The sequence below is a fragment of the Mya arenaria genome, chromosome 6 (genome assembly GCF_026914265.1).
Source record: "Mya arenaria isolate MELC-2E11 chromosome 6, ASM2691426v1".
Lineage (NCBI taxonomy): Eukaryota > Metazoa > Mollusca > Bivalvia > Myida > Myidae > Mya > Mya arenaria.
Window position 1 is genome coordinate 16,548,092 of NC_069127.1, and position 26,224 is coordinate 16,574,315.

General features: G+C 35.8%; 1 protein-coding gene across 3 annotated transcripts; it reads right to left on the reverse strand.

Annotated features, from left to right (window-relative positions):
• Nucleotides 1-8,456: 8,456 nt before the first annotated feature.
• On the reverse strand, nt 8,457-25,401 carry LOC128237020 (con-Ins Im2-like). Of its 3 annotated transcripts, XM_052952194.1 has the most exons (4): nt 25,229-25,401; nt 13,400-13,667; nt 11,693-11,947; nt 8,457-8,619 (listed from the first exon to the last, which is right to left on the reverse strand). In XM_052952194.1, the coding sequence occupies exons 2-3, from the start codon at nt 13,653-13,655 to the stop codon at nt 11,700-11,702; spliced, it is 504 nt and encodes a 167-aa protein (XP_052808154.1). In that variant the 5' UTR covers nt 13,656-13,667; nt 25,229-25,401; the 3' UTR covers nt 8,457-8,619; nt 11,693-11,699. The 3 variants fall into 3 exon arrangements, with proteins under 3 accessions (XP_052808154.1, XP_052808151.1, XP_052808152.1); XM_052952191.1 differs by lacking the exon at nt 8,457-8,619 and having other exon boundaries at nt 9,208-11,947; XM_052952192.1 differs by lacking the exons at nt 8,457-8,619; nt 25,229-25,401 and adding an exon at nt 16,827-17,057 and having other exon boundaries at nt 9,208-11,947.
• Nucleotides 25,402-26,224: the final 823 nt, after the last annotated feature.

Sequence of the window (26,224 nt, forward strand, 5' to 3'; positions counted from 1 at the left end):
TATAGACACACAGCTCTAAACGGGTATAGACACACAGCTCTAAACGGGTATAGACACACAGCTCTAAACGGATATAGACATACAGCTCTAAACGGGTATAGACACACAACTCTAAACGGGTATAGACACACAACTCTAAATGGATATAGACACACAGCTCTAAACGGTTATAGACACACAACTCTAAATGGATATAGACACACAGCTCTAAACGGTTATAGACACACAGCTCTAAACGGTTATAGACACACAGCTCTAAACGTTTATAGACACACAGCTCTAAACGGGTATAGACACACAGCTCTAAATGGATATAGACACACAGCTCTAATCGGTTATAGACACACAGCTCTAATCGGTTATAGACACACAACTCTAAACGGGTATAGACACACAGCTCTAAACGGGTATAGACACAAAAACCTAAACGGGTATAGACACACAGCTCTAAACGGGTATAGACACACAGCTCTTAACGGGTATAGACACACAGCTCTAAACGGGTATAGACACACAGCTCTAAACGGGTATAGACACACAAATCTAAACGGGTATAGACACACAGCTCTAAACGGTTATAGACACACAGCTCTAAACGGGTATAGACACACAACTCCACACGGTTATAGACACACCACTCTAAACGGTTATAGACACACAGCTCTAAACGGGTATAGACACACAGCTCTAAACGGGTATAGACACACAACTCCACACGGTTATAGACACACAACTCTAAACGGGTATAGACACACAACTCCACACGGTTATAGACACACAGCTCTAAACGGTTATAGACACACAGCTCTAAACGGTTATAGACACACAGCTCTAAACGGTTATAGACACACAGCTCTAAACGGTTATAGACACACAGCTCTAAACGGGTATAGACACATAACCCCACACGGTTATAGACACACCACTCTAAACGGTTATAGACACACAGCTCTAAACTATAACACACAGCTCTAAACGGTTATAGACACACAGCTCTAAACGGGTATAGACACACAACTCCACACGGTTATAGACACATAGCTCTAAACTATAACACACAGCTCTAAACGGTTATAGACACACAGCTCTAAACGGGTATAGACACACAACTCCACGCGGTTATAGACACACCACTCTAAACGGTTATAGACACACAGCTCCAAAAGGGTATTGACATACAGCTCTAAACGGATATAGACACACAGCTCTAAACGGTTATAGACACACAGCTCTAAACGGGTATAGACACACAGCTCTAAACGGGTATAGACACACAGCTCTAAACGGGTATAGACACACAACTCTAAACGTGTATAGACACACAGATCTAAACGGGTATAGACACACAGATCTAAACGGGTATAGACACACAGCTCTAAACGGGTAAAGACACACAACTCTAAACGGTAATAGACACACAGCTCTAAACGGATATAGACACACAGCTCCACAAGGTCATAGACACAGCTCCACAATGTTATCGACGTACAAATCCACTTGGTGATAGACTTGAAAGTGTTTTTCGCAGTACATTAAGGTCAATGGGTTTGAAAATCGACCAACATTGGCAGCATTGTGAATAATATGTTTTTCAAATGATCATTTAATGATGTTCGATTTTTAATACTTGAACAGATGGTAAGGGGAATGACCACTATTGTATACCCATGGTTTGTACTCCGAGCCATCCAATATAATGTACCTTTGTATATTTCTTTGTATATTTCATAACCATTTGTTACTGGTGAGTGTAACTTAGAGTACGGATTTGATTGTTTGTCGAGTGTTAGTGCTTACACACTTCTCTATAGATAGATAGCTAGTGTATCCACTAGAAGTTTACGGCCCATGACTAATACCTATTTCAAACAATAATACAAAAAATAACATTTCCGCTATCCAAAATAATAATACTTATCTTATACATTTTTCATATATCAGACAAATAAATATTTTTAAACGATTAACATTTAGATGTGAGAAGAATCACAAAATGCAATCAAATATAATTATCAACGGAATATACTATTTTCAATAATAAAATGACAAGTGAACCATTGTATTCCGTTCAATAATAATTTATAAATGTATTGCCTTATTAGATGAATTTTAAAATAATATTCTATATATCTTCACATGTTACATTTGAAGAAACTAATTAATGATAGTATTTATTTTGCCGTATTTAAAAAAAATATAAGTATATAGCACGATAACTTGTTCATAGTATTTATGTTATACGTTGACGGAAACACAGTGAATTTCATTATATTTGGACTACGCAAATAATATCGATTTATATATGATTTACGTAAGTGATGATATGTTATGGACATTCAAAGAGAAATGTCGTCCTCCAGAGTGTTATTAAGTACAAAGTTGACATCTTTTGTTTCATGGATTTATGTGTGGTTATGTGCCATCGTTCCATTTCTATTTTTAGTCTATGGGAAGATACCCTTACCCTTGATAGAGCGTACCTGTGGTGTTTATTCTGGATATTGTTTAGTTGAAATCAAAGTTTGAAAATAATACATAGGAACAAGCACTCAAACAAACTTTTAATTATTCATTGCATCCTTTTATTAATATATCTCTCGCTTTTTGTTCGAAAATATATTAGAAGTATTTAATGTTGTCAACGCCGTGATTTAGACAAAAGTCGTTGAACCCTGTTGATTCTAGCATACTTTTACGCTATATGCCCAATTGAGGTGGCCAATATTGTTTCGTATATCTGATATCATTGAGTTTTATGTATTTTCAGTCATTCGACATTATCAATATTAACCAGTAGCTGATGATAGACGTCATTCGATGAACTAAGAGAAGGGTTCTTCCGAATTCTCCATAAATAAGTTTTTAAAGACAGGAAGATGTATTTTTCTAGTGAATCTGCTCTTAATATTCCCCATACTTCGGATCCATAATTGATAGAAGGTAATATAATGGTATTGATTAGTGAAACGATGTAGCCTATTTTGATGTAGTTGAATTTCGATAAATATTTCAATAATTTTAAAATAGCTTTTAGATATTGACCTCCAAGTGAGAGCTTAAAATGTTTTACTAGATTAACCGCCGGCAGAAAATGTAATTCATAAATATGTGAAATTGTTTACAATCTCAATTTCATAATATTCGTAAACGAATTTGATATTATTTCGTAATCTTCTGGCCCCAATTCCTCGCCTTTGGCCCGGCTTTCCGGAATACCATGACCTAAGTTATATTGGTATTTACATCAAGTTCCTGGTTTTACAGAATTTTTTAAGTATATTTAGTCCGTTTAGTAATTCTACTTCCGAATTTGCAAATACCACAATGTCGTCCACCTCAAGCAGTAACAAGAGTTTTAATGTATTTAAATTTATTCCCTGAAAACCGTTGAGTATAAGTTATTCCACTAAATCATCAATGTACATAGTAAATATAAAAGTGGATAACCAGTCACCTTGTCTTGTGAGGAAACAAATGTCCCACTGTACCAAATTTCTAAACTATATTACACTTACTTTATGATGGTACTAAACTGCAACAATTCACTTATTTTATTTTTTCAGCCGAAATCACCACTTTTTACTATTATTACATGTATATGTATTTAAGAGATAGTACCTCATTGTTTAAAGACTCGCTCATAGTTTGTAAAGTGCACTTTTTACGAAAAAAAATAAATATTACGTTATAAAGTGTGGCAAATCAAGAAGGAATGTCAAAACTTAGATATTAACAGCTGACAACCCTTCAACCAATGTTGATATTTGCTCAAATATTGTCTATGAATACCACAATTTTGAATACCGTTAGTAGCTCATTTCAGAAATTTATTGCAGCGTAATTGGTTGATGGATATTATCACGTAATGTTTCTAGTGTATTCGATAAATATAATTTCCTACGTTTGAGTAAAACGAATTAGAAGGAAATTAATTTCCGTTGTTTATAATGTAATAACCGCCAGGTGGCGATTGATAAGCACGAGGAATTCGTGCGAATATGAATGTAAAGGCATTCGATCCGTTCACATCGATTCAATTGATTGTTAAATTTGAGGTCGTACCGGGCAGTATGCAGCAGTCCGTGTTTACTGAATAGGCCGTATAAAGCATGGTTTAAATCCTCGTGCAGAGGGTAAGTCGTATTGAAAATATGTTTGTTGGATATATATGATATTACGAATTACATGTATGATCATAATTATTCAATATACGTAGTAGAAAAGTGAAAAATTCAGAAATTATGAAATTTATTCAGTTCATATGTACTGTGTTACTAGTGAGAAAATGTTCTTTTGTTTTTAAAAGCATCGATAAATTTGTTCTAGAGAAAATATTTCCGCTATTTTCATATTTAGTGCTTCGAGTTTTACTTATAAAGTGTTTTTCGTTGACATATTATTAAAGATTTAGGTGACATTTTATTTCTGTTTTGCGAGCTACACGTTGGAGAATGATGCAAAACAAAGAAGTCGGGGCTACAGGATTTCGCGGTTCAACCACGTGGGTGTGAACGCATGAGCTGGTCAAGCTGGTCATCTCGTGACAACTTTTTTGGGTTGATGTCATCGCCTGTTCACGTGCCACGCTTCCGGTGTATTTCCCTCGACTGTTGGGGTTTTCTGTTATAATATCACCAGACAGCGTCACCCATAGTTGTGGCCATACAGGCAACATAAAAGATAAGTATTATAAATAAAATTCAATCAGCTCTGAATTGAAAGAGAAAGATTTTAAGCAATGCTGTTAAATCTGCAAAGCATTACAAATTATGATAATTATGTCCGTGTGTATGTCAGTAAAATGTGTTCGATATAAAAGGAATTCATATACTTATTATTTAATATTCAGTTTGTAATTGGTGTGATACTACCGACATATTCAAGTACTTACTGTATATAAAAGTGTATATACATTAATTTTCACAATATTTCAAATTCGGTAGGAAAGGCATTTCTATGTTATACGCAAGGATTATCAAAAGTAGTAAGTTTTTAAATAAAACTGCTCGCAAAATGTCATGAAAGATTGCAAGGGCTAATTTGTTATGTTCAGATTTAATATTTTTTCGTAAAACAATTACATTGTTTACAAAAAGAGTTTTTGGTTTTGAAAGATATTTAATAGTATGGAGAACACATGTATGATGAAGTGGTACTTTGTCTGGAGTGGCTGATTGTCATGATACAGGTACTTGTTAATATGCAAATATTGTTATAAACGTATAAAAACCAGCATTGCTGATTTACGGAAGCATCATCAGAGATGTTTTGTTATAGTACACGGTGGCATCATCAGTAACAGTTTATATGTAATTATTGTTAGAAAGTTTTTAACAAACGATATTGAAGAGTCATTACGGAATCGTCAAAAAGCTGATTCGTTTTAGAACACGGTGGTAATACCAGATATAGTATATACATGTAAATATTGTTTTAAATGTGTAAAATCAACATTTATGATTCATGGAGGAATCGAAAGAGCTTACTTGTTGTAGTACACGGTGGTTTTACCAGTAATAGTTTTTATGTAAATATTGTTATAAAGTTATAAAAGCAACATTGATGATTCAACATTGATGTTTCAACATTGATGATTCAACATTGATGATTCAACATTGATGATTCAACATTGATGATTTAACGACAGAATGGCCGGATGTGAAACATATGAAGTTATAATAAGCGGCATCGCTGATTCATGGCGGAATCACCAGAGATGAATCATTTTAGTACACGGTGGAATCACCAGTACTAGTTAATATATAGATACTGTTATGAAGTTATTTAAAACGTCATCCACTGATTCATGGCGGGATCGTCAGAAATGAATGATTATAGTACACGGTGGAATCACCAGTACTAGTTAATATATAGATACTGTTATGAAGTTATTTAAAATGGCATCCCTGATTCATGGCGGGATCGTCAGAAATGAATGATTATAGTACACGGTGGTTTCACCAGTACTAGTTTATATGTAAATATTGATGTTTGTTGATTTATATGAATGTAATAATTCTCCAGGATATAGCTATTAGTATCTTCAAAGTGTGTATGAAAAATTCAATCTCGCTTGAGTTAGAATGGATACCGAGATCCCAAAATGAAAGGGCAGACTTCTTATCTAGAATAGTGATTATTATGATTGGGGTATCTCGTTTGAAATTTTGGACGTAGTTATTCAGAGGTTTGGCATATAAGATGTAGACTGGTTTGCATCAGAACACGATGCTAAATTGACAGTATTTTTCTCTAGGTCTTGGAATCCGTCTTCAACAGGGACGGATGCCTTTTTTAGAGTCATACGCAAACTAAAAAAATGATCGAGTAAAGGGAGTTTTGGTAGTTCTTTATTGGAAGTCAGCTATGTTTTGGCCATTATTGTTCAAATGGGATATTTATGTCAAATATTGTTGATTGATTTTAAGGGAGAATATTCTGTAGATGAAAACTAATATGGATTTTATAACCTCCCTTTGCATAAATGTACAAAAGCGGCTTCGCTGAGCTACGGCGGCTTCGCCTTGAGAGACATTCATAGGCGGCTTCGCCAGAAATGAATGAATTGTAGTAAACGGTGGCTTCACCAGTACAGTTATTATATGTTGAAACATATTGTTATAGCATCAGTTATAAGCCATGATTGTTAACTGAACTAATTTATGTGAATAAGTTATAAATGATGGTTTTGCAGAAACATTTTCGTGTAAACGTCTATTTTTGCAGATGCATAAGGATGTCATTTTACCAGATGGTTTACTAGAAGGCTTGGCGGGCAAGGTGGATCTTCTCCCGGAACTGCTAAAGAAGTGGATGGCCAAAAGTATTATTCTCGAACGAAAGTTATTCATTCAGTTGGAAAAGTAGGAATCAATTTACGGTTTAGGGAGAAGGGATATTTCGCCTGCTAAAATTTTTACTATTACAATATATTCATTTTCATAAGGTTGAAGTGCCTAAAGTGTTTTGCGACTTTCGCTCTTGCAACTGTATTGGTTTAAGTACAGTATTCATGAATGATATGTATTTGGTATAAATCTATATAGTAAGCCCATAAGAGACAGTTCGATAATTAACATAGCTAGAACTCATTCCAGCTTGTGTCAATTTCAACAGTTGAAAAAAGATTCAATTGATTTGAAATGAAGGATGATTTTATCCGAAATGTATACTGACTATACATGATATGCTGTTTATTGATATATTATACGGATATATGAGATGAAATTTTTCGGACAAATTGCTCCTGACATTGACGATATTAAAAGCAGTGAACATTGATTAAGACCTGCTGGAGAAACAAGTGTGTTCAACAATGGAGTTAAGGACAGAATGTCAAAAACATGGTGTTAATTAAGTGAATCTATTAAACAAAAACACGTGTAAAGGTTTCTTTATTGTTTGAAATCGGTATTTAGTTTGTAAACGGAAGATTAAATTTCCATGTCAGTTATGAGTATATTTGGAAAAGATCATGATATTAAGAATATTTGGTTTATTATATCCTCATACCCGTTCTTTGAACTTCATCGGTTTCCCAAGTGCTTCACTCACTGTGACTTCCAAAATAATACCATTGAAAAGCATTGATTTTGTTGTTTTCTATAGGAGGTTATAGAATGGTATTCAGGGAAATATAATTTCCTACGTTTGAGTAAAACGAATTAGAAGGAAATTAATTTCCCTTGTTTATAATGTAATAACCGCCAGGTGGCGATTGATAAGCACGAGGAATTCGTGCGAATATGAATGTAAAGGCATTCAGGTTTGGGGAACCGATCCGTTCACATCGATTCAATTGATTGTTAAATTTTACAAGAAAATGTTTATTGTGAAAGGTTTTCAGTTACTATGCAATTTCATCATATGAATGATAAATATGTTTTTCATTTTTCTTCAAAGAACATAATCATGTAATGCACATTTGTATGGATTGATACGTATATATGAATCATAAAATTATATGTTTTCTATACATCTTTGTTAAAGAGCTTATGGGTGATGAGGCCCGACATCTAGTGGTACGAGACAAATCCTTTAAATCTAGATAACAAACGGGCAGAGGTTTCTGGGTTTTCCCCCAGAAGGAGGGTGCTTCACTCACTGTGACTTCCAAAATAATACCATTGAAAAGTATTGATTTTGTTGTTTTCTATAGGAGGTTATAGAATGGTATTCAGGGAAGGGTTTAAATATACATCAGCTGTGTATAAGCCCTCGAGGCCGAGTGTGAAGGGGACTGTTTTCTATTTGTTCTTGCCTGTACCGGCCTGTATAGATTGACGGATGAATGAACGGACGAGGTTTTGATGGAATTCATGAATTAATATTCAAACAAACAACGGCCCAGGGAATGAATGAAAAGTAACAAAAGATAAATTGTAGTTCTATGGTTTACGTCGGACAAGCCCAGCTTAAGACAGGTATGTTTCTCATGCCTTCATTTAGTCCCACAAAACAGTCTTCATTCAAACTCCACTCATGACTTCAATTCGACGTGTCCTGTGATTTAGCGTTCAGTCACAACTGTAGGATAGTCAAGCGGAACGACAAGCTGTCAACGTCAAAATCGGACGTTACGCTCCGTGGATCATTGGTTTTAACGTTCCGGTTGTTCAGCTGAAACCGAGAATGCCATGCTCAGACAAGCTAGGTATAATAATAATAATAATAACATCTTTATTTTACTAGTACTAGTAAGGGCACTTATTATAGGAATTGCGATATCTAACAATCCTTGATAAGCAAACCTAGGTTTTCTATAGTATATGTGTACTGTGTTGTTTGTGGATTTTTGTGTTGTTGTTCCATGTTTCTGGTTTGTGATTGTTTGTGAGAATTCTGTTAGTGATTAAGTGCGACCGATGCAACGAGTGAAGAACATTTCCACCTCTGCGACATCAAAATGTAGGTTGCGCACCTAAATGTTACTGGGCGGAATCAATCACTGGAGTACTTTTCTTTCGTGGTGTTTAAAATGTTATATAAATACACCACTTAAGCTATCCTCTGCGATCTAAGAGCTTTTCAAATATGGTATTTTCAGTTTGCAATATGTCCGAAAACGCTCGTACTTATATCTGCAACTTTTAATTTTCTCGGAGGGAGCATGTATTTCATAGGACGGTACTAACTAAACATGGAATAAAAACAATCATAGGCGCCAGTCCAACTAGGTGTACCTCACATTTATTGAAAGGCATGAATTATGTCAGAACTTTAACAAAGGTGGGAATCAACCATACCAAATGCCATGAATTTCAAATGAGTACTAGGATTTTACAGAAGTGATGATTACCCCCGGATAACACATTGATATATGATTATCTATAAGCAAGAGCCTAATAAAATGATAACAAGATAACAACAACATTCAAATATATTTCAACAAGAGCTGTCAAAGGAACGTGACAAATGCCCCCTAATGGGCATTGTCGGACGGAAAGCTATTTGAATTTAGCATGTATGCTTAATAAAATGTATCACAACACAGTTATAAACAAACAATTGCTATTATAAACAGCACTTTCTTGCTGAAGGCTTGACATTGCCTTTCAGCAAAAGGCCTGAATGTTTATTTGACACATTTGCCCATGATGTTTTGAAGTATGTTAAGTTAGACTGACATATCATGAAGAGTTTTGAGTTATGGCTGATACATGAATTCCTAATTAGTAACATTGATTTCTAAGCGTGACCTTGAACTTTCAGCTGAACACATAAACGCTATTTGAGTCAGTGCTCTTTTATAACACAATAAATATTGAGTTTTACAAAACTACAGATGATTGGGTAACATTGACCGCCACGTGTGATCTTAACCTTTGTGATGAGAGTATAAATTGTATGCGCGACACAACCTTCTGTGGGGATCTACAATTATGTGGAGGTCTGATTTAGATCCCATCATTACTTACGACGCTATGGCTGAGACATGAACCATCGCTATGAAATACATACAAACATTTACCTCCAAATTTGACCTTGACCTTCGAGAAGAGGCAACATATTGTATTCCCGACATACCTATAACTTGCACTCCACAATGCTTGGAAGTTTTGATGAATTCCCAATCAAAGATAAACAAATACAGCGGATACTATGTGTTAATGGACGGACAGACGGAATAACCAAAAAAGGACAATGGGATCAATATACGCCGCCCCGTCAAGGGCATAAAACCCAGGATAAATAGCTGTATAAGGACATATGAATACGCCATGCCGTTCTTCATGTCCACTGGTACCAGGTAATATAACCACATCTTACTTACTGATAACTCGCTCAATATATCCAATGTACAATAGTGTGACATCTTGAAACCCGGTGACCCAATATTGGTTTGCTATCAATTGAAATGATTATATATGGAGATAACGGATATGTAAAAATTAAACCGATATTTTAATTACAAACACGCTCTTTTGACCTTGAAAGATTGCAAAATAGGTCAATTTCTTCCCACTCCAGATAAAATAAAAAATATAAATTGTAATAACTTTATCTGTAAGGAAGTTCAGTCATTTATTTTACATATTAGTAATCAGTAAGAAATACCCCTTCAAGTAATACCAAAATTACATAGGTTCAACGGGCATCAACATTTAACATAACGGCTAATTGCACGATAAATCGAACATTGTATTTGTATGTCGGATACCTGAAATGTTCAAGTCCACTTGTCACTCTGGATGTTCATGATGTTAGCTGTAAAGACTAGAATGATGTTTTCACGAGGTCCAAGTATTGTTACTTAGGTCAATAGCTCTGAATTGTCAAAATTGGCTTGTCATATTTAGCTCAACAGAAATATCTTATAAGTACATGTTATATAAGGAATAATTCTATTGAAATGTAAAAGTGCATGACTAGTATGAACTATATGATCGCTACGTTCTAACATGCCAATGCCAATATTAACACCAGTTTGACGCTCACGTACTCTCATATATATTGATTCCCTATACCAATAAGGGAGTCATTCAAGGGCAAACTATAAATAGATACTTAGTGGTCACCCAAAGAGGATTGTGAAAATTACAAGGTACAAAACTCTTGTATGACGAGGTTAAATTCAACGAGCAAAACAGTTACTGTAGGTAGTCCACCATTCGGTACACCTCAGCCAATTTCCATCGAAATCAACCTTGGATGTACGCTTGTACACCATTAGAAGTAGTTCGTAAAACTTTAAATACTAGTATTAATTAATTGTAGAGTTTTAACGTGCATTTTGTATTACTAAGTTTAAATGGACTGTCAGTGAAGTGTACTAAATAAATCATTGCATAAATATTTAAGATTCCCAAGAGTAAATTCATAAAGTTTATCTGCTTAATTGAAAATATTACGCGATCTACTTGCAGCGTAGTTAAATGTAAAGATTTCTGACATTGTAAAACGTTCATATACATCCGAGGTTCTTTCCGATGAAAAACGGCCGATGTGTTCCAAATGGGCAGAAAGCACTGTAGAAAATCGTTTGTGGTGTATGTAATAGACATGTCATATTCAATTAAGATAACCTTAAGAACACCGATAATATGTCGAATAGGAACATATTCCAATGGCATTTATTTATTTTATACATCATGGTCAATGTTAACGAAAAATACGTGTAGACAGCGAAAGTAACTCGGATATACTTTGCTTTACGGGGTGTGGTGATAATAATAATAAAACTATAACTAACAAAAGCACTAATCATTTTCCATTTTTCTTTGATGACGACGAAAATCCGTCTGTTTGTCTGCGCTTCTTTTAAAGAGCCCAAAATAGTCCGGGCCACTAGTTCGGCAATAGGACAGGAGTTCCATGATATCACAGCGATGGAAGCAGCATTCACACACAATCCCGCGGTTATAGTAGCTGGAACGTTTTTGGCGGGATAAATAGGCGTTGGCCTCAGATTTAGGTATAACTATATCTCTCAAACTGGGACCGTCATCTGAAAGTATCACGTCAATTTGAGAAATTGGGAGCTTCACAAGAAAAGGTCATTTCAGTCAATAAAAGTGAAGTTTTCGAACCATTTTAGAAAGAGTTATAGGACTTGCTAAACATGTATACATTGACATTTCTGTAGTGAACATCTGCAGGGCCGATATTCATAAAAGATCTTAAGTAATTTCTTAACTTATGAATATGTCATTTTCTTAAGGTAAGTATTTCACTGATCACATGATATAACGACTTTATACTATCTGAAATACTTCATTTTTTGATGATTTGATAAAAATATAAAGTTTTTAAAAAATAAAAAAAATAATTTGACTTTGAAATGTTTAGGAATTCGACTTAAGTGTATTAAATTATGTTACACGGTTAACGTTTTTTGTATGACGCCGACACCAAGTCTGTTACAATGCTTGAACTAAAATGATGGCATTTATTTGCAATAGAACAGTAAACTATATATGATAATTACAAAGCAAGACACTCGAAAAGCCGCCACAAAACAGATGCTTTTACCCTAACAGTAAGAAGCTTGGGAACAGTAAGAAAGTATGAACTAGTAAGTTGAAAACTAGTATGTTGTACGTGGGCTTATTATAGGTAAGGAATACGAACAGAGGCGTTGTGATTAATTACAGCCCCTAAATAGAGATAACGTTATTAAGATGTTAATTTTTGTGATTTCATTGTTATAAACTACTGGATCCTGTAAGGGATTCCTGTATAAAGGGATAAAGCGGTATAGTTTCTGAGATTGCCAAAGAAGGAAGAGCGACATTTATTTGACATTCTCGCATCTTGCTTTTCTCAGTTTATACAGAAAGCCAAAAAACTGTCACCTCAAAGTCCATTAAAAGAAAGCGATATTATAAACTCGCGATGGAAACTCGCGTTTCTTATGGAAAGAAACTTAGCGATGTAATTCAACAGAAAACGATGCGCGGAAGTGAAAATAGAATATCATATTTTTTTTATTTTGAGGTTGACTGTTTTAACTGAACGAAAAATTGTTGCGAGAATGTGCTGAAGTAAGATTGTAGTTTTGTATTTGGCAATGTCAGAAGCCAGCGACGAAACCGCGACATTCCTAACATGTTTCCGAAGTAAAGTAGTTATCATAGAAGAGGCGTATACTGTAGATTCGTTGCATCATCGCGAAGACATTTTAATCAAAGGTTGTAAAGAGATAAGTGGCTGCATTCCAGATAGTGTAATGTTATGATAATACAATGATTTCAACGCGTGAAACGTGTACTGCACCGGCACAAGGGTGTAAGATATCAACGCGCTCGCAAAACCGGGGCAAATGCAAATGGTAGGGAATTCGTTTGGGTGTAGGCCCAACTTAACATTTAATTCCTACTTTGCATAAGAAAACGACGTGCACAAATATAATCTTATTGAAGCTTTTAATGGTTATAAGCGTTTGTATGAGTTGGGCTACCTGTTTTTGTGTGACGTTTCCGGCGGAAATAACCTCCGTATCCGGAAGACTGTGATGGGTACTGGTTGTAGCCGTCCACGCACAGAACGTCCAGCATCTCATCCAGCCGGTGGCCGCAGATACCGCCCGGATGCGCACCGAAACTCCGCGTGAAGGGCGTACACACGCGCTCCCAGTCGGCACACACGGCCCGCAGCAGCGACATTACCAGACTCAGAAGCACGAGAAGCGAGGGCGAGTGGTAGACACGGTACATTTTAGTGCGCGCCTGCAATATATAACAATGAAGATTCTTAAATGTCATGTATTGACAAAGTATGATATGTATGTGATTGTTTAAGAAAGATCTGTATAAAGAGAGTAGCATCATTTTCATATGAATTAATTATTGAAGGTTAGTTGTCCGGTTGGTTACTTGGTTAATCAGAACTTGGTTGTCAATTAAGTTTCTAGGTCGATGGTTGGATTGTGCGTCCGGTCGGGTCTCAAATTTTACCTTTGACAAGGAATCGCACGACAACATGTTACCATGCGCACATGTAGTTTATGATATTTTTGTTCGTTATTTCAACTGAAATCGAGCGTGAAAGTTCCTATTTGCCATCTTTCCAGGCCAAACATGGCGTGCTTACAGTGTTTATTTCGGTATGTTTACACCTCAAATTCCATTCCTTAAATGAACTGCTTTTCGGCAATTGCGAATATTTTCCGATAAACGCAACATCTTCGGATATGTTCGGATCGGGAATCATTGCATATTAATATACATAAAAATTGAAAAGTTTCATCTTGCTATACTGCCAAAAACTCACGAAAAAATAAATCATCATGTTAGAATGTGGTAATTTATGTTAAATATATTGTTGTTATTAGCGTTTCAATTTTAAGTTGAAAAGTAAAGTAGTGGTTCTTAGTACAGAATGGGTGAGAAAGAATTACTGTAAGTTTATTAAATGAAATGAAGTATTTTTAAACATTTTTTAAAGCAAAATGAGTTATTGGTGTAATTATAATTAATTAATTGCGTGATTGATATCATTATCGGGGATATGAACGCAGTTGGGCTGGTTAATGTACGCGTGGAGTCCCTCCACACACTTTAACCAGCCCAACCGCCGCGTTCATACCCCGATAATAACACCACCCCCGCACCTCACTCCTTAAATATGTGTAAGTTATTTCTAATCTACTTGTAAAACCAGCTCATGGGATACAAACATAATATTGGGCCATCAGGCATCCAAAATCTGCAATATTGTACATCGTATACCTTAAATGTTTAATATAATGTCAACATGGCATATTAGTATTGCATACATCTGCACAGCGTTTTACATTGATAACATTTAATGAATGTGCAAAATTGTGACTAGACAAATTGTTTTAGTTGAAAAACAAACTCTATTGGGTAAAAAATAAAATACACAATTATTTAAACTGTATTCTTGTAAGTGTTCACATTATCATTAGGCTTCAGAAATGCAACATTAATTAATTAAGTCGACGTAGCTGTACAGCTAGTTTTTTCGATAATAATACGATGACATATCAACCTCATAAGTGGACAGGTCGACATAACTTAGGTCGTGTCATAACTCGTCAAGTCGACATATAACAAGTCGACATAACTCTGGCGACATGTCGTGTGATAACTCGTCAAGTCGACATACAACAAGTCGACATAACTCTGGCAACATGTCGTCTCGTAACTCGTCAAGTCGACATACAACAAGTCGACATAACTCTGGCGACATGTCGTGTTATAACTCGTCCAGTCGACATACAACAAGTCGACATAACTCTGGCGACATTGCGTCTCATAACTCGTCAAGTAGACATATAACAAGTGGACATAACTCTTGCGACATGTCGTGTTATAACTCGTCCAGTCGACATACAACAAGTCGACATAACTCTGGCGACATTGCGTCTCATAACTCGTCAAGTAGACATATAACAAGTCGACATATCTCTGGTAACATGTCGTGTTATACATCGTCAATTCGACATGCAACAAGTCGACATCATTACCTTGGTAGCATGTCGTCTCATAACTCGTCAAGTCGAAATACACCAAGTCGACATAACTTTGGTAGCATGTCGTATAAGAACTCGTCAAATCGACATACACCCACCAAGTCGACATAACTTTGGCATAAACTCATCGTTTAGTTCGTCAAGTCGACCAACAACTAATACATAATTTTGGCAACATGTCGTATAAGAACACGTCAAGTCGACAAACAGAAAGTGGATATAACTTTGGCAACATGTTGCGTTACGAGGGAGCATGTCGTGTTATAACTCGGCTAGTCGATATACAACCAGTCGACAACATTACCTTGGTAACATGTCGTGTTATAACTCGGCTAGTCGATATACAACCAGTCGACAGCATTACCTTGGTAACATGTCGTGTTATAACTCGTCAAGTCGACATACAACCAGTCGACAGCATTACCTTGGTAACATGTCGTGTTATAACTCGGCTAGTCGTCATACAACCAGTCGACAGCATTACCTTGGTAACATGTCGTGTTATAACTCGTCAAGTCGACATACAACCAGTCGACAGCATTACCTTGGTAACATGTCGTGTTATAACTCGTCAAGTCAACATACAACCAGTCGACAGCATTACCTTGGTAACATGTCGTGTTATAACTCGTCAAGTCAACATACAACCAGTCGACAGCATTACCTTGGTAACATGTCGTGTTATAACTCGTCAAGTCGACATACAACCAGTCGACAGCATTACCTTGGTAACATGTCGTGTTATAACTCGGCTAGTCGTTATACAACCAGTCGACAGCATTACCTTGGTAACATGTCGTGTTATAACTCGGCTAGTCGACATACAACCAGTCGACAGCATTACCTTGGTAACATGTCGTGTTATAACTCGTCAAGTCGACATACAACCAGTCGACAACATTACCTTGGTAGCATGTCATGTTATGACTCGTCCAGTCGACATACAACCGACAAGATGACATGATCACTTCATCAGTAATGATACGTTACACCCTTCCATCAATTTTCATTTTACACGAATGTATTGTTTTAGGAACTAGTCTACACATGTTTTAAAATATTTTAATTGTAAAAAAACAACAACACATGTTTAACTGAATTGAACTAGCATGGTATTCCGTATAAATATTGTACAGTGTCATAAACACCGTTGTAGCCTAAACTCATATCGTATTTTATATAGTATTAGAAGCATATGGTTAAACCTATTAGGAATGTTTCACCATACACAATACTATTCAAGGATATTCTGCAAAACAATAGGAAACTAAAGTAATAAAAGTAATACATTTTAAGGGGATACCTCCCAGATAAATAATCACATAGCACCTTTTTCTTTCTTTACGGTTGCAAATCACATTTGTTTAGGTATTAAAAAGTATATACATACCCTAGTAAGATTGTATTCCGAGTTTATTCTACAGCACTATTTAAAGTAAGTATAATTAATGTAATATTAAAACAAAACACACACTGAAAACACCTTCCTCTCTCAACTTAAAACAACGCATTGTTTATAAAATAATAACATGACTTTGGTAGTAAGACCTGTATTTACTTGCTGAGGATAAAGGGTGATTGTCCAATCATCGTCAATATATTTGTCTCAGACAGAAAAAAAAACCATGCCAGCATCTTATCGTCGATATGAACAGGATTTGATATTAGCGAAAATGACTACGCGTACTCATAAATCATACACACACACACAGTTGTATCTGTCAAATGACTTGAGTACAGGAGCAGCGAACAGTTGCAGAGAATGGATGACGGGATTGCACTCGAGTTACCTAATAACGGCGCGCCGAGCAGCGCTGTCAAAGAAATGACTCGGAACCCCTCCCGCCACCCCGGTGGTGAAGCTGTTACTAATCTCTACACAGCGCGATAACTTATCTGTCAAACTAATTTTGGATAGAGATGCTCATTCATCATCGATACAAAGAGAGATATATTTATTTTTTATGAAAACCACAGGAATTTTGTTTCATTTTCGGTGAAATGAAATGATAACACATACAAAATAAGATAAGGAATATAGAAGTCAGTATTTTAGAAAGCAGCTTACTCTTCAGTTGATGTGAGTGCAATAAAACATTAACCTTTATTTCAAGTTTTGTTTAACAAATTAATTTCTTTATACCGTTATTGTTTAAGGTATAACATCCGCCGTTAGGATATATTTCATTTAAAACATTTTATTTCATTTTGATGCGATATATAAAAGTCATCATTTAAACGGAGTTGACTTTTATAAGTGACATAACCAGCCACTGTACTTTTAAAAACGCGTATATGTTGAAGTTCAAATATCTGTGCTTCAATATAATTTACGAACTTAAAGATCTGGGGCTCATTTTCAAATGATAGATTTATTGTGTGAGTTTATAAGTTAATTGGTCTGCTACCTTACAGGAGTATAAATATTTAAAATAATAATCATCTATAAATAAAGTCAAATACATGTACTATATTTGCTGGCAACATATCGATAATATGAACTCTGAAATGTCAACGCGTCATTTGGATAGTTCATGTTTTCCCTTTCAATATAAATCTCTCCCTCTTTTTTATCGAATTAATTCAAACCTGTCGGATTTTATTTTAAAAAAAAAGCTCTTGTAAGCTTTTGACTCCTCTTCGTAAACGGATTAATTTATTTTTTTACATGAAATACTGCTTATTGTGAAATGTGTTGAGTTTGTTCTAAAAATCAAACTGATTAGTCATAACTTAGTGAGTATCTAACTCTTTCCAGTTTGATTTTGTTACTTGCGCAACTTCATCAGAGTAATGTAACCATTGATGCACTGAATTGAAAAAGGTACAACGAAAAGTTGTCGAAAGGACATTGTAATATTAATAAAACACTGTTAAAGTTTTAAAATGAATTAACCCACAATAAGTGTTAACGATCCTGTCTCCTCCAATAGGATAGCAACCCCTTCACAAAAACATCCGCCAAACTTCCATTTTGTCATTAATTGGTGTTATTTAGTGAGTTATTTACCGCTTGGCAGGTGCGCGCTGTCTAGTATCGAGACAGTAATACCAGACAACACGAAAGCTTATTATTCAGTTAGATTGGCTATTATTTAAGATAATATATATTTTTATAGACGATGAAAAATTATTTAAAGGCTGTACCTGAGGGAAAGTTCATGCCTTCAAAGGCTGCTCTTAGAGCTGGAATGTGTAAGATATTTTATCCAGTTGGTTTAATTCAATAAATCATAATCGGTTCAACAGCTCTCCCTGATTCATTCATGGTTCTCATTATACAGTGTAAACCTGTGAATTACATAATAAACACGTCCAACACTGAGTGAGATATTCCGCGAAATCCACTTGAGGAGAACATTAATCAGAACTCCAGAAATGCTCCTTAAAATCCACAGACAACAGCCGCATTTCGGGAATTACTATTTTCTTACGAGTCATGGCGGGAGCATTTTGGGTACGAGGGCCATGATACACACCACTAGAACATTGAGCACTACAAAATAGTTAAAACAAGAAACTTAAAAATAGTAATCCTTGTGTATGTCATATTAAGTCCAATTGTAAAGGAGGTCAATTGTATATAAACCTTAAAAGACTTTGAATCGATATATCATATAACCATAAAACAATTCAGAGATTGACACTAATTTGATGCGTATTTTTTTTTTTATAAATTGCTTAATAAATAATTTATTTATCGAAAACTACTATACATCACTATCACGCCAAATCGCGTCTGGTTGTCCTAGTCCGCACAAATGTGTGTCGGTCAAAGGTACATGGTCAGCGAATTGACCGCTCCGTCCGTTATCAGGACCAACCAAACAACGAGAATCAAGAAAGACAAAATTGAATTATGGTGTTTAATTAATTGAAAAGTACACAGATAAGTAGAAATAGTTGTTGTCGCTGGTGCTGTTGTCGTAGTAGTCATAGTAGTCATAGTAGTAGTAGTCGTAGTAGTAGTAGTAGTAGTAGTAGTAGTAGTAGTAGTAGTAGTAGTAGTAGTAGTAGTAGTAGTAGTAGTAGTAGTAGTAGTAGTAGTAGTAGTATGAGTAGTAGTAGTAGTAGTAGTAGTAGTAGTAGTAGTAGTAGTAGTAGTAGTAGTAGTAGTAGTAGTAGTAGTAGTAGTAGTAGTAGTAGTAGTAGTAGTATGAGTAGTAGTAGTAGTAGTAGTAGTAGTAGTAGTAGTAGTAGTAGTAGTAGTAGTAGTAGTAGTAGTAGTAGTAGTAGTAGTAGTAGTAGTAGTAGTAGTAGTAGTAGTAGTAGTAGTAGTATGAGTAGTAGTAGTAGTAGAAGTAGTAGTAGTAGTAGTAGTAGTAGTAGTAGTAGTAGTAGTAGTAGTAGTAGTAGTAGTAGTAGTAGTAGTAGTAGTAGCAGCAGCAGCAGCAGCAGCAGCAGCAGCAGCAGCAGCAGCAGCAGCAGCAGCAGCAGTAGTAGTAGTAGCAGCAGCAGCAGCAGTAGCAGAAGCAGTAGCAGTAGCAGAAGCAGTAGTAGTAGTTTTAATAGCAGCAGTAGCAGTAGCAGCAGCAAGATCAGTAGCAGCAGACGTTACAGCAGCAGAAGGAGCTGAGTAGTAGCAGTAGGACAGATAATGTGTCGTATAGAAAATGTAGCCGATAATCGGCCTTTTTATGTCCGAACACGCCTAATGACATGATTCAGAAATGAATTATACGAACGTTACAATTATGTCACCATATTTATATATGCATATCGGTCAGGGTCAGGAATTGCAATGAAAAGTATTCATGTATTCCATCCTTTTAACCTCGTATAATCTTGGTATAATTTGAAAAGTTGTTTTAGTTAGTACACACTGGAACTGCAAAATACGTATAACTTGATCGTATATTTGTAAAATCTATTATATGACTGATAATAACAAATCATGAGGGGAAATGTTTTCTCTGCGTCCGTTGAACTTAAGGTAGTGTAATCAACAATCTACAGAATGCCGTTAGGGCCATCGCCTATGAATGTGTTGATCTGAAACGCGATACTCGATAGTACGATGGTGAAAACGCGAACTCACGAATCTACGATGGTGACACGCGACAGCACGATGATGAAAACGCGACAGTATGATAACGAAAACGCGATAATACGTGGTAAAAACTTCAGTTGAAGACATGATTCAATGACTAATAGAAGCACCCCTGAAACCGACATTCTGTCATATGGAGGCAAAGTCTTCTCTGCACATGCGCACCGGAAGGCGAAAGTACGATGATGAAACCACGACAGTACGATGATGAAAACGCGACAGCACGATGATGAAAACGAGATAGTACGATGATGAAAACACTACAGTACGATGATGAAAACGCGACAGTACGATGACGAAAACACGACAGTACGATACTACGATGTTGAAAACGCGAACTCACGAAACTACGATAGTGATAACGCGACAATACAATGGTAAAAACACTATAGTTTATCGCATTATCATCATCGTACTGTCGTATTGTCCGGTTTTCGTTATCATAATGTTGCGTTTTCATCATTGTACTGTCGCGTTTTCACCATCGTAGTTTCGTGATTTCGCGGTTTAATCATCGTACTTTCGAGTAACGCGATTTATATGAGCACATTCACAGGCGATGGCCCTTACGGCATTCCGTACAAATCTGTGTTTTTTCTGTAATCTTTAAATTTAGTTTCATCATAACATGCAAGGTCAACGACTTCTCGCAGTATGCATCTACTGTTTGTAAACAAAACAGTGCACATTTGTTATCATAGACAACATAAAATAAAAGTGGTGGGTGTGGCAATGGACACTCTACCTCAACAGCTACGGACAGACTAAAGGGACAGCATGAGAGTTCAGCGTGTATTTAAAGCACGGCTTTGGTATCACTTCGTTTGGATGAAATGACAAACAGTTTATAATATATTTGTTTTAGTTACTGCAGTCCCACTTCCCGATAAACAGAACTATCATTACACAATGAGCGCAAAGGGAAACTACTACTAACAATTGATTTTAAAAGTACTTTGATTTGTAGTGAAAATATCGATAGCACTGCTGTTATTTCACTGAAAAAAAACACAGATAAAAACTCCATATTTCATCTTAAAGCTGCACTCTCACAGATTGAACGTTTTGACAACTTTTTTTATTTTATTTTGTCTTGGAACGAGCCAGTTTTTGCGAAAATCTATGGAAACCAGTTATATAAGACGGCTGACAAAAATGGATCGCAGATATTTGTATTGAAGTTCAAAAATTGATTTTTAATGCACTTGTTTATACCATAAGTAAGCCATAAAAAACATTCGAACGGAAATATGAAAATCTATGATCTGATTTTTTGTCAGCAATCTTATATCATTGGTTTGCAGATATTTACGCAAAATATTGCTCTTTCCAAGACAATTTTTTTTTTTTTAAAATTGCAAAAATGGTATATCTGTGAGAGTGAAGCTTAAAATCCTAAAGGAAAATGGTCTAGTCAGTGTTTGGGACCATATTGGTACTATCCGTACAATAGGGATGCGTGTATATTCCGGAATACCGCTGTAATTTATCCACACTTATTACACGGTCAAATCTACACTTTATGATTACCGTTCTAATACATTCTAATTGTAATACAATATGGGTTTTTTTTTCTGTTCACCTAACACTAGAATAAAAAATGGAACGCAACCAAGAATGGTTGCCAGTAACAAATTAAGAATTTTCGTCAACACAACACAATACGTGTGGAGAATGGCAACATTTAGTGTTTCAAAATATAGAGAAAAATGGTAAAACAAAGTGCGAGGGCAAGGGAAACGGCCAAATAGGTAATTACGATGGTTCATGTATCATGTGTATTTAAATGTATTTTTATGAAATGAATACTGTTTAAACTATGGTAAGCCATATATCGTTTATAGATGTGTGTAATCGATGTAATCACATCTAACAAAGGAATATTATACTTGTATCAAAGATTTGTTGAAATGCTTCCATGTACAAGGGAAATCAAACGTGAGTGCTTATTTTCAATTGGGTGTTAAGTTATTACAATGCAAATGGGTACACATAAAGGGTGTACACTAACCGAAAGTTCTATTTCATCACTTGTGGTTTGCTTGGTTTCGAATGACGCCCAAATTGGGGCATATTTATTCAGTTGTATTTCAAGGTTTCATTAACGACTTGTTCAACAAGTAGAAATCAAAAACAAAAAACATATAACAACTGAATTATGTTACATGTACTAATATTGTAAGCACTATTTTCGCAACGGACTGTATGGCCAGTATCGTGCGTGACCTCTTCTGATTGTGTTGACCGCCAGGTATATTATAAAATATCGAACTTCACATATACATCTTAGTACAAGATAGATAAAATAGAAACATTTATGAGATGTGCTATTTGTTTCATTATACTGATCTACTGAGAAGCGATAATGGCTTATGTTTCCTGCCATTAAAAAGTCTTAATTGGTGTCGAAACGAAGGTCGCTAATACTTTCGGTTCAACTTCCGGTCTATGAAAGGTTAATTATATCTACGAGAAAATCCAGTTTTACTTGCTCTAAAAATTACACTTTTGTCATGATCTTGGAGATGCACTTCGATCCTCTTTAAAGGGACTAGACACCAGATGATAGCATTGCAACAGAGCAGAAAAATGTCAAAAACTTACATAAAAAAATGATATCAGCGTGTACAGAGCATTGATTCGTACTTACTGGTGCATCACACTGATTACGACACACGCATCTTTCGCAGTTTTTGCGTATTTTTCCAATTCGAAATATACTGGGTTTGCCTACCTCGTAAATTCCAGTTAAATTAAAAAATGGCGTCGGTGTATGTTTCTGTACTAATCACGTGACTTTCACATGCTAAAAATGCACACTATAAACTGCGCTATTTTTAAACGGGTAAGCTCAGCTGAGACATCGACGAAATATTTTTTATCATGTAAAATGATATTTTTTAACGGCGTCATACTAGTTCCTAATTGATAATTCTAGGCTTGTTTTGAGAAAATACTGTGTTTGCCGAATTTGGGACCATCTGGTGTCTAGTCCCTTTAATCGACGGACATGCTCTTTTCAATTGTTCCATTCTCACCATTTTATGGAAAACTGTAATACAAAACAATATTTTTTTGGAAAACCCCACAGCATTTGAAAGATTGCTAGTAAAAGCAGGAAGTCAAAATTCTCGAAAATCGAATATTTTTTTTACCACATGGCTAATAGGGTACAAGTAGAAAAGTGCGATCACGGTTTATATAAATATTGTATTCAGACCATAAATCTAAGTTTTCGTGGTTTTGAGTAAATTATTAAGAAAATATACCTAGTCAATTATAATGGCGTTAGAACCTTGGGTGTGTGTGTAGAGGAACAAGAACAATCAGTCACGCCTCATTAGCAGTCCGGCATCGCTAGCTGTCTTAAACCCCTGGTCCGCCGGGAGGGGGCAATCACCTTCACTTTGAACTCTTTACAGCAGCGGCCGGGGTTCACTGACCAACGCGGAACATCAACAAGGGGACGTTCATTTGATTTTAAAACTGATAGTCATTATCATTGATACAACTGCACGAGAACGTGTGCGTGTGAGGTTTTCTGACATGTGTTCTTCTAGCATTTGTCAAAGTCGGTATCAAAATATTGTTCAATTTATCACCGACGCCAAAGTCAACTCACTGTATTTAACAAAACAAAACCTTTTTTTCTTTTGAACATGTATGCATTGACAAAACGGAGAAGTAAAAACAAGGACGGTACGCCGGCAGTGTATCAGAAGACTTCAATAAAATAGTTAAAGAATATATCAATGAAATAGTTACTGAAGACGTCAATAAAATAGTTACTGATGTTGTCAATAAGATGGTAACAGAATACTTCAATAAAATATTTACTGAAGACATCATTAGTCTTTTTACAGAAGACGACAATAACATGTTTACAGGTGATGTAAAAACAGTTACAGAAGATGGCAATAGTATAATTACAGAAGACGTGAATAAAATATTAATAGTTAATGTATATTTTTACAATATAGACTTCAATGTAAAAGAAATATCTTTGAACAGAAGTGTAATTAGGACATCGAAGCTATTGGAGACATTAAATTCATACTTTCTAAACTTCTTCACAGTAACAATGCGCTCTTTTGTGACAAGTTCTGTAACAAATGCTAAAATACTGTCAGATTTACGGACTTTGTATACTTTATGACATATTGTAAAGCTTTGTTAATAACTTAAAACCCGCCCAAGATATTAAGTTCAAACCTCCTTGACTTGCTTACAGTAATAATACGGCCTCTTATATGACAAGTTATGTAATTAATGACATATTATATTTAATAAAATGCCTTCAAATTTCATCCCTTTGGAATATGCTATCATTCGTGGTCCACATCACTCCTGTGTCTTGATTAATTTGCTCTATTAACAAAATACATTCAATATCAACATACACGGGAACACGCTATTTATACACGTTTTATTGTAATTATAGACCTTCCTGTTCTGACCGCCCTGGTGAATTATACTTACCAGCGGTTTTGGAGCGGTCAGCAATGTTCCTGCCAAATCTTTATTTACATTACCTATAGAATGTCCTACTTCTGGGAAATTAGTTACGATTTGAGGATTAATCAGAATGAGGTAGAAGTACATGTAAATTGTTATCTTGTAAAAAATGTGCACGTGTAAATGTTGCTGTCAGACGTGGTCAAAGTGCTTCACGCCCGGAAGAAGAAAAAAACAATCAGGATCAAGTTTGTTTATATCATTAAGGGAAACAAGGCGCGACTTACCTCAAAAAAGCGGGTGCATGTAAATCCACAAAATCACAAAGAAATTTGTCGGCATTCCAGTCGCCCACTTTTTTAACCACCGGAAGCGCCGTCCCCCTGCGTTCAGGCGCAGGGAGCTTTGACTGCGAGACGCCAAAACGCAAACATGCTTCCGCCCCAGTGCGTCGCATGAAAGCTACTGCGGCCTTGTTTCTTATAGGAGCGCGCGGCCTGCTAAAACTATTTACCTGCTCGCGGTGTTCGAGTTACTAAACATAAGGTTTGATCTTGTACAGTAGCTTACAATGTCTTGTATATACATGTATGCACATCGCGGTCAGTTGACGCTAAAAGCCTGTATGTACTTTATAATCAGTTATTGTTTATCGCGTTGTTAATTCGTGGGTGCGGGTGCACCGGCTTGTATCGATATCTGGACTGCGATCGACCCGGATCAGTTGATTGACGAGATAATGACCACCGCCGGACACGCATCATTCCCACATACCATGTGTTATATACGGTGTATAGCGTTTGTTTCAGGTAACAACAACGCTATAATTAAACAAATACCGTGTTTTTTTATTTCATTTTCTGAATTGGTCAGATTGTATCTATATCTACATCATCACCTTGGTCAGTATAATTGTCGTCTGCATGACAAACTATTGCGCATTCTACTTAGTCAAATGTTTTTTTTGTTCATTACGAATGATGAACATAAAAACAACAATTTATGTAAATCAAACATGCCCATGAAAAGCGTTAATATTTGTTGTTGTCTTTTACTAAATATTGTACGAGAAAATGGTCTTCAGTTTAATTATATTTGCCGATATAGTGGCTCTTATACCAAGCAGGAATGATTTAATCAGTGTATTTTACAAAAAAAAACTTAAATGAACTACACGTGGAAACCACTGCTGTTTATCGTACCAAATGAACTGCAAGCGCTAAATTAAAGCTGTTTAACGTAACGATAAACTGCTAGTGAAAACCACGGTTGTTTATCGCACC